Raw genomic sequence first — 9,335 nt, 5'->3', positions numbered from 1 at the left:
CCCCCCCCCTTTTTTTAAAATTTTTTTTTTTTTTTTTTTTTTTTTCTTTTTTTTTTTTTTTTTTTTTTTTTTTAAGACAGGGTCTCACCTCGTGCCCCAGGCTGGCCTCGACCTCTTGGGGATCTTCCTGCCTCAGCCTCCCAAGTTCTGGGATGATAGGCATGTGCCACCATGCCCAGCTACTTCACACACTTCTGGTCCATACTAGATTCTAAGTCAGGTTGTATGGCGCACACTATGATCCTGGTGATCAGGAGGCTGAGGCAGGGGAATCACCATGAGTTTGAGGCCAGCCGGGTACACGGTGAGACCCTGTCTCAAAAGAAAACGCAACAAAAATAACCACTGAGTCTGGAAACGGGCATGGCGCCGACTTGCCCCCCCAGGTAAAAGCAGAGAGTGGTGTGGATGTGCGTCTCTGTGAGACAGGGCCATGTGAGCCCCTCCCCACACATCACCGCCCCTGCCCCCGCCCTGCCTCCTGTGTGGGGGACACGGAGCTGCCGGGCTGGTGGTGACAGGCACTTCGGTTGCAGGTGGGACTTGAGCCGGCAGCATGGCGCAGTGGAACCAGCTGCAGCAGCTGGACACGCGGTACCTGGAGCAGCTGCATCAGCTGTACAGTGACAGCTTCCCCATGGAGCTGCGGCAGTTCCTGGCGCCCTGGATCGAGAGCCAGGACTGGTGAGGGCGGCGCGGGGTTCGAACTCAGGTCCTGTGTTTACGAGGGAGGAGGTGGCACTGCTGAGCTAAAGCCCTGGCCCACAAGATTTCTTTGTTTTGTTTTTTGTTCTTTTACATGTAGACTAGGAGAGTGGCTAATACGTGGGAACACTGTTAGTGATTACTAAATTGTTACAGAGCAGGATAGATTAGAAATGCTGAGTGGGTTATAGCAGTGGAGCTGCCCTACTTGTTTGTTTTTTAGTCCTGGGTAGAGAACCCACCACCTTTGCTCTGAGCTCCGTCCTCAGCACCCCCCTTTTGAGATAAGTTCTCACTAAGTCAGGAAATTGCCCAGACTGGGCTGGATCTTGGGATCCCCCTGCCTCAGCCACTCGGAATGAGGGTCTCAGAACCACTCTTCTCGGGTCTCCTCCCCAGGGCATACGCAGCCAGCAAGGAGTCGCACGCCACGCTGGTGTTCCACAACCTCCTGGGCGAGATCGACCAGCAGTACAGCCGCTTCCTGCAGGAGTCCAACGTCCTCTACCAGCACAACCTGCGCCGCATCAAGCAGTTCCTGCAGGTGTGGGGCGGGCTGGGCTGTGGAGGGGCCGGGCAGGGCTGGGAGCCAGGATTCTACCCAAGGAGTTGCAGCTTCCCAGGCCCCTCCCTCACCCAGCCCCGGTACCCAGAAGTCCCTCTGTGTCTCGCCCTCCCGCCTGTCAATCAGGTCAGCCACGCCCCCCCCAGACCGGGATGACAGATGTCCAGAGATCAGGCCCACAGCTCCTGTCCCCAGCATGACACCCACCCAGCGCTGGCTCTGAACTCCCCCCGTAGCCCAGGCTGGCCTCCAACTGGCAGTGACCCTCCTGCTTCGCCTCCTGAGTGCTGGGATGGAAGGGTCCACAGCCTGTGGCATCTCGGCCCCACTCCCTCCCCACAGAGCAGGTACCTGGAGAAGCCCATGGAGATTGCACGCATCGTGGCCCGGTGCCTGTGGGAGGAGTCGCGCCTCCTGCAGACGGCCGCCACCGCGGCCCAGGTGAGAGGTGGCCTGATGCCTGGGTGTGGGGTGAGGCCCGACCGGCGCAGAGGCACTAACAAGCTAAAAAGAAAGGAAAATTTAACTAGACCCATAGTGCGAGGATCCGTGGACAAGACAGTGACACTCGTCTTCCCAAGCCCCATGCTTTTCAAGTCTGGTTCTAGCCAAGTGCAGGGCACTCGCCTGTGATCCCAGCACTTTGGGAGGCTGAGGCAGGAGGGTCATAAGTTCAAGCCCACCCTGGACAACTGGTAAGGCCTTATCTCAAAAATAAAAAGTGGCCAGGGATTTAGCTCAGTGGTTCCACCACCTGCCTCACCAGTACAAGGACCTGAGTTCAATCCATGGTACGAAAGATAAATAAATAAAATAAAAAGCGAAGGGACCAGGATGTAGCTCAATGGCAAGACCCTGGGTTCAGTCACCACCACTACAAAAACTAAAGTGCAAATAAAAAACAAAATCGGCAAGCAGGCCTGTGTGGAGAGTTGTGTATGGTGGAGAAGACAGGCTGAGCAGAGCCCAAGCGCCCCGATGTCTCCCCCAGCTCTGCTCTGCCTGTCACTATCTCTGTCCTCAGCCACCAGCAGCTGTCACGGGTCGCTGACCCCAAGGTGGCCTCCCCTCCTCGGGGAGAATGTCCACCCATGCGGAGATGCTCCGGGCTTTTCAGACGGGGTCTTGATATGTAGCCCAGGCTAGCTTGGCTGCATCGATCCTCCTGCCTCAGCCTCCTGAAGCTTCGACTACAGGTTTTTACCACCACGCCTGGCCCTTTCTGTTCCATAGAAATGTATTTTATATCAGTTGTTTTTCATTTTGCTGGTACAGGGGTTGAACCCAGGGCCTTGCCATTGATCAACAGCCTGTTTTATTTTCTATTTTGAGGTGGGTTCTCATTGAGCTACCCAAGCAGGGCTCCAACTTGCAGTCCTCCTGCCCCAGCCTCCCAAGTGCTGGGGATACAGGTGTGCCGGCTCGCACACCCTGCTGAAATGGACGGCGGCATCTGCCGTGACAGTCGCTCTGGGTTTACCCTGCCCGCATGAGTTTCCCTGACCCACCCACGGGCACGGTGCCGCGTGGCTCATAGGGTGACCAGGCAGCAGAGACTGCGGCTTCAAGGCAGCCTGGGCACCACGCCCAGACCAGCCCTGCCTCAGTTTCCCCTTGTGTCTTGAGCCGTGAGGGGTGGCAGGGTGGAGGCCAGACTGTTCCCGCTCGTGTCCCTGGGTCACGAGTGCGTGCCGCCCCCCGCAGCAAGGGGGCCAGGCCAACCACCCGACGGCGGCCGTGGTGACGGAGAAGCAGCAGATGCTGGAGCAGCACCTGCAGGACGTGCGGAAGCGGGTGCAGGTGAGGCCGCGGGGCGGGGCGGAGCTGCGGGGCGCTGGGCGATGGCCACGCCGCTGACTTCCGCTCTCTCCTCGGCTGGAGCAGGACCTGGAGCAGAAAATGAAGGTGGTGGAGAACCTGCAGGACGACTTCGACTTCAACTACAAGACCCTGAAGAGTCAGGGAGGCAAGTGGGCGGGGCGCGGGCAGGAGGAGCGGCCGTGCTCGCCGGGGGCTTCAGGTGGGGCTGGGGCTCCACTCTCTGGGGCCCCGGGTTTGCCTTGTGCTTTCTGGTTTGTTTTGCTTCTGGAGACGGGGTCTCCCGTGTGGCCCAGGCCAGCCTGGGACTCGTGGCGACCCTCCTGCCTCAGCCTCGCGTCTCCTGGCAGACATGCAGGACCTGAACGGGAACAGCCAGGCCGCCACGCGGCAGAAGATGCAGCAGCTGGAGCAGATGCTGACGGCGCTGGACCAGATGCGCAGGGTGGGTGCGGGCGGCCGTGCGGGCGGGGTGCCTGCGGGAGACCGCGCTGACTCAGCCACCGGCTCGGTCTGACAGAGCATCGTGAGCGAGCTGGCCGGGCTGCTGTCGGCCATGGAATACGTGCAGAAGACGCTCACGGACGAGGAGCTGGCGGACTGGAAGAGGCGGCAGCAGATCGCGTGCATCGGGGGTCCCCCCAACATCTGCCTGGACCGCCTGGAGAACTGGTGAGGTGCCGGGCGGGCCAGCGCTCTGCCAGCGAGCTGCTCCGCACCCACCGGGGTGCCTGGAAACAGGGTCTCCCTACGCCAGCCTGGACCTTCGGGCGACCCTCCGGCCTCATCCTTCTGAGGGCCGGGGAGACAGACGTGCACCGCCGTCCCCGGCTTACGTTTTTAACTTCTTAAAGGTTTTTACTGATTTAAAACAACACATACTCTTTGGAAAGGAGAAAAATAGTTCAAAATAGAGTTAATAAAGAGTAGAGAAATCGGGAAATCCCGTCACCCAGAGGCGGCAGTGGTCGACGCCCGGGCGATGTCGCTGTGGTGACAACCCGTGAAGGGGCGGAGATGGCGGCTCCGTGTGGCTGGATCAGTCAGGAGGCGGACTCGGCAGGGAGCGGCCGGAGGTCGGGTCCTGGGACCCTGCGCCCTCACGGCTGCGGAGCTAGTGTGGCAACCAGTGTGGGGAAGGTTGGACCCAGGGCTCCGGGGTCCTGCCCGGCCCTGGGAACGCGGTGGCCTGACGGCTGTGCCCTGGCAGGATCACCTCCTTGGCGGAGTCACAGCTGCAGACGCGCCAGCAGATTAAGAAGCTGGAGGAGCTGCAGCAGAAAGTGTCCTACAAGGGCGACCCCATCGTGCAGCACCGGCCCATGCTGGAGGAGAGGATCGTGGAGCTGTTCCGAAACCTGATGAAAAGGTGGCTTCCAGTGCTGCCCTCTTCCTGCTTACGTTTGGGTTGGATTTCTTGAGCCAGGGTCTCACTCTGTAATTCAGGCTGGCCTTGAACTCACCATGGAGCCCAGGCCACATCCTCCTGCCTCAGCCTCCCGACAGCTGCGATCACGTGTGCGCCACCATGCCTGGCTTCCCACTTCCTCTTTCAAAAAAGAAAAGACCTGGGAATTTAGCTCAGTGGCGCCATGCTTGCCTCACAAGCACAAGGTCCTGAGTTCAATCCCTTGTACTGCAAAAATAAAAAGAGAAAGAAAAAAAAGAAACTGCACCCTGCAGTGAAAGGCTGACCAACCTCGGGTGGGGCTGGAGCTGACCGGCTGTCCCCTTTCCGCAGCGCCTTCGTGGTGGAGCGGCAGCCCTGCATGCCCATGCACCCCGACCGACCCCTAGTCATCAAGACTGGCGTCCAGTTCACCACCAAAGTCAGGTGGGCCACCTCCTTCCGCTGGGAGCTTTCCGGGGTCTTGGGTTCTCCTTGGTTCTGAAGCTGAGGCCTAGCTCTGTGGTCCGGCCAGCCCTGACTTCCTGTGCCCAGGCAGCGCTTTGAGCTTAGAGCTGCATCGTCTTTGTTTGACAGGCTGCTGGTGAAGTTCCCGGAGTTGAATTATCAGCTTAAAATCAAAGTGTGCATTGACAAGTGAGTGTCCCCGACCCCAGCTGCTGCTGCTGGCTCGCGAAGGGTGGAGAGGTGCCGCTGGCCCTGGTTCCTCTGTCTCAAGCTCTTTGCCGTCGTTTTACTTGTGAATGCCATTTACGCATTTTACCCAAGACGGAGGGCACCGGAACAGGACGGATCCTTGTTTCCTTTTATGTTTGTGGGCCTGGGGACACAGCTCAGGGGCGGAGTACTTACTGGGGGGCACAGGCCATGGGTTCGAATCCCAGCACCCGGGGAAGGCATGCTCTGACCCAGTGCCTTCCATTTGGTGGTGCCGTAAGGTGTGCACCCTGAAGGCACGCGGAGACAGGGTGAACTTCCTTTCAGATGACACAATTGCTTGAAAACTTCCCGAGAATAAACGGGAGAGTAATTATTAAGGAAATGGGAGGAGCCGATGCTGGTGTGTTTAACAGATAACTATGTCAGAGTTGGTAACTTCACGAGAGCTGAGGCAGGAGGGTCTCTGGGAGTCCTAGGCCAGCCTGGACTGCAGAGTAAGACCCTGTGCTTAAACACAGGCATGATTTCACGGTACGCAGCAGCAATAAAACATCGTGATAAGTTTAGTGACTGCCTTAGAATGTTTTGGGAGGAAACAGATTTGAGCGAGGGGAGAGAGAGTTTACAACGTGATGGGCCGTTGTATTCCTGACGTGCGGGAGAACCTCACTCTAGATGATGCTTCCTGGGGAACGGGCACCAACCAGATCTGAAGAGGACCCTTTACAGTCCATAAAACGCTTTCCCTGTCATATCTTAGCTGACCAAAAACAAAACAGAGCAAACCAGTTTCCTGTTTTGTTTGTTGCTTTCTGAGGTGGGGGTCTCACTATGTAGCCCAGGCTGGCCTTGAACCTCAGCAGTGATCCTCCTGTTTCAGCCTCCCGTGAGCTGGGATGACAGGTGTGTGGCACCATGCCCAGCTTGCAAACCACTTTACTTTTAAATTTAAAGATTCTAGGGCCAGGGATATGGCTCAGGTGTGCTGCGCCTGCCAGTGCTTGCTGTTGTGCAGGGTCCTGAGTTTGGTCCCTGGTATTGCAAAACAAGACAAAACAAAACATTTTAAAAGGTAGTGAAATAAAAAAACACCAGCATGAAATGGCCCATCGTAGGCACATCTGAGCCGCGGCATTGTCATGAAGCAGGTGTCCAGTGGGTTTTGCGAAACTGAAACTCCCTCCTGACCACAGCTGCTCCCCATTTCCCTTCCTTTTACAGTTGAGCAGCCATTGCTGTGTGTTTTAAAATCAAAGATCGCTGTTTCCTTTTGAGTCCCGGGATTGAACTTGGCCTCACACTCCAGGCAGCGCGCTGCCGCGAGTCTCACCCCTGTCCGTTCTCAGTTCTTGAGGCGCTGTCTCCACAAGCTGCCCTCTTGTCTCCGCCTCCTGAGTAGTTGGGGTGACAGTGACCAGGGCCTGGCTTCAAAACTGGTTGAGTTTTTTGATCTTTTGAGATAGGGTCTCACTGTGCAGTCCATGCTGGCCTCAAATTCATGGCGATCCTCCTGCCTCAGCCTCTCAGGAGCTGGGATCACGGGTGTGCGACACTGCAGTCGACTCAGGTTGTGAAATACACGTGGAAAGATGCCCTGAGATGGCTTTAAAGTGGTGGATTTTCTCAGGCCAGGGGTGTGGCTCAGTGCAACACCACCCTACTCGAAAGAGGGAGGACTCGAGCTTGATCCCCAGTACTAAAAATAAATAAATAAAGTGCTAGATTTTTCTCTGGAAACAATGGGGAATACGCTGTTTAAAGTAGGCGAATGTTGCCTGCCTGGCAAGCGCGAGGCCCTGGGTTTGATTCCCAGTATCAAAAAAAGAAAAGTGAAAAAAAAGACCAAAAAAAAAAAAAAAGGAAAAAAAAAACCAAAAAAAAAAAAAAAGCCCCTTAGAGCAGATGAATGTACAGAAATGGAGAGGAGCTTTGAAATGGTGCTCAGAAATTTTTTTAAATGTAAAAACTGAGAAATCTGCCAATATAAAAGTGATTAAATCCAAAAACATAGGCTTAAAAGAAAGAGATCACTCTGGGAAGAATAGTTCCAGCTCTCTCGGGGGAGGGGCTGAGCGTGGTGGCGCACACCTGTCACCCCAGCCCTGGGAGGCTGAGGCAGGACGATCGCCGTAAGTTCGAGATCACAGTGAGACCGCGGCTCAAAAACACCAGGAAAACAAGAAGGGTGAGACGGGAGCACAGGTGACCGGCCTCGCTCCCGGCGGGCGGCGACAGCGGACCGACACCGGCCTGACTCACCGACTCCCCTTCTCTGCAGGGACTCGGGGGACGTGGCGGCCCTGCGCGGGTAAGTGCGGCTGAGGGCCCGGTGCCGCCCAGCCAGCTCCCGGGCCCTGACCACTCCTTCACCGTCAGCCTTGCTCCCGACTCAGGTCCCGGAAGTTCAACATCCTGGGCACGAACACCAAGGTGATGAACATGGAGGAATCCAACAACGGCAGCCTCTCGGCCGAGTTCAAGCACCTGGTGCGTGCAGCTGCCGAGCCGTCCCGTCCCTGTCCCGTCCCGTCTCCGTCCCGTCCCTGCGTGGGCTGCGAGGGTGGCCTGCACACTCACTCCCCTCTCTCTTCCAGACCCTCCGGGAGCAGAGGTGTGGGAACGGGGGCCGCGCCAACTGCGACGTGAGTGTGGGATGGCCCAGGGGTGGGGACGGGGCCACCGCGAGGTCGGCCAGCTGTCCCGGGTGCGGTGGTGCTCGGCGTTCCCGGCGTCAGGACTCCTGTGGGCAGGACAGGTGCCGTCCTCGCGGAGTGACATCCACACCGCACGGAGAAACAAACGGCCTTTTTAGTGATCTGTTTTTATCACTGAGATGAGATAGAAGCTGTCCGTGGAATAAGTCGGAGTTAGACCTTAACCCAGTCCAGCCATGGCACACCTATAATTTGGTAGTGTGTAACTATAATTTCAGCACTCAGGAGGCCGAGGCAGGAGGATCTCTAAGAGCCCAAGGCCAACCTGGGCTACACAGTGAGACCCTGGTTCAAAAACAAAAGCCCAAGCTTGCCTTGTTCTTTCTTCCTAATGTTTGTTGTTGGCCAGTGATTCAGATTATTGGATTCTTAGCGTTAAGAAAGAAATTAAAAGTAGGCACACATGACCTCAAACTAATTTTTAATCATAAAAAGTAGTGATGCCCTGGGCTAGGGATGTGGTTCAGTGGCAGAGCATTGGCCCAGCATGCATGGCCCTGGACCCCTCAGCCAGTACAGCAGGAGCAGCCCCAGGAATTAAAAGCAGAAATCTTTGCATAAACGCAGCAGCAGACAGCTGCCAAATGGCACAGCATTTTTGGGCTCTAGATACATCCCAGGCAGTGCTCATCCACGCGGTGGAGAATTGATAGCCCCAGTGTAGAAAGCACAGCCATACGGGTTCGCAGTGAGTGAAATGTGAGCCCCAAAGGAGAATGTACAGTTCACAGGCATCCCAAACTCAGTGCCGCGGAATTGTTTAGCCATGCAGGTGTGTAACTCTTCAGGAAAAGCCGGGCAGTGCCAACCTGAAAGAGGGCGCCGGGGCAGAGAGGGGAGGGTGGCAGCTACGCGGCCCTTGTGACCCCGCGGTGCCGTGTCGCAGGCCTCCCTGATCGTGACCGAGGAGCTGCACCTGATCACCTTCGAGACGGAAGTCTACCACCAGGGCCTCAAGATCGACCTGGAGGTGTGCAGGGAGCGGGCGGATGGGGCCCCGAGTATTCAGAAGATGCTTGTGCCCGTGACCCTCCCTGCTCAGTGCTCCCGGGGTCCGACTGACGTTTCGGCGAGAGCCCTAGCGCCATGGGTGTTCAGTGTGCAGAGGGGCCTGGCTCTCCTAGCTCCTCGCTCTGTCACATAGACCTGGAGCCAGGCGTGGTGGCGCTTGCTTGCAATCCCAGCACTCGGGAGGCTGAGGCAGGAGGGTTGCTTTGAGTTTGAGGCCAGCCTGGGCTCCATAGTGAGACCGTGTCTCAAAGAACAGCAACAACAAAAAAATCCCAAAAGGAAGGAAGCCCCATCTTGGATTTCCGAGCCCTGGTCACCGGGAGCCACTGAACCCACGTTCCAGGTCCCATACACGGGAACCAAGGCCCAGAGGGGTCTTTGAGCCAGCCCTGTCCCCAGCCGTGGTTGGCGCTGCTCCCTCCGGGCGTCCCGAGTGGCCCATGCTCCCGCCCTT

The 9,335-nt window shown here is 57.0% G+C and overlaps 1 protein-coding gene across 4 annotated transcripts in view; it reads left to right on the top strand.

Annotated features, from left to right (window-relative positions):
* The first annotated feature begins 517 nt into the window (after window positions 1-517).
* Stat3 (signal transducer and activator of transcription 3) overlaps window positions 518-9,335 on the top strand; it is a 14,650-nt gene continuing 5,832 nt past the window's right edge. For 2 of the 4 annotated variants that reach the window (XM_010635507.2, XM_010635504.3), the window contains exons 1-14: window positions 519-684; window positions 1,105-1,249; window positions 1,613-1,711; window positions 2,975-3,070; window positions 3,155-3,236; window positions 3,439-3,533; window positions 3,609-3,760; window positions 4,299-4,457; window positions 4,830-4,922; window positions 5,073-5,132; window positions 7,435-7,464; window positions 7,550-7,643; window positions 7,751-7,798; window positions 8,757-8,841. In XM_010635507.2, the coding sequence (XP_010633809.1) occupies window positions 557-684; window positions 1,105-1,249; window positions 1,613-1,711; window positions 2,975-3,070; window positions 3,155-3,236; window positions 3,439-3,533; window positions 3,609-3,760; window positions 4,299-4,457; window positions 4,830-4,922; window positions 5,073-5,132; window positions 7,435-7,464; window positions 7,550-7,643; window positions 7,751-7,798; window positions 8,757-8,841 (1,366 nt within the window). In that variant the 5' untranslated portion in view covers window positions 519-556. Of the gene's footprint in view, window positions 685-1,104; window positions 1,250-1,612; window positions 1,712-2,974; window positions 3,071-3,154; window positions 3,237-3,438; window positions 3,534-3,608; window positions 3,761-4,298; window positions 4,458-4,829; window positions 4,923-5,072; window positions 5,133-7,434; window positions 7,465-7,549; window positions 7,644-7,750; window positions 7,799-8,756; window positions 8,842-9,335 lie in introns of all 4 variants that reach the window. The other 2 variants (XM_010635506.3, XM_033763052.1) reach the window with 2 other exon arrangements.

Source organism: Fukomys damarensis, unplaced genomic scaffold (genome assembly GCF_012274545.1).
Source record: "Fukomys damarensis isolate Sample0158 unplaced genomic scaffold, DMR_v1.0_HiC HiC_scaffold_13, whole genome shotgun sequence".
Taxonomy (NCBI): domain Eukaryota; kingdom Metazoa; phylum Chordata; class Mammalia; order Rodentia; family Bathyergidae; genus Fukomys; species Fukomys damarensis.
This window is presented reverse-complemented; position numbering and strand designations above follow the sequence as displayed.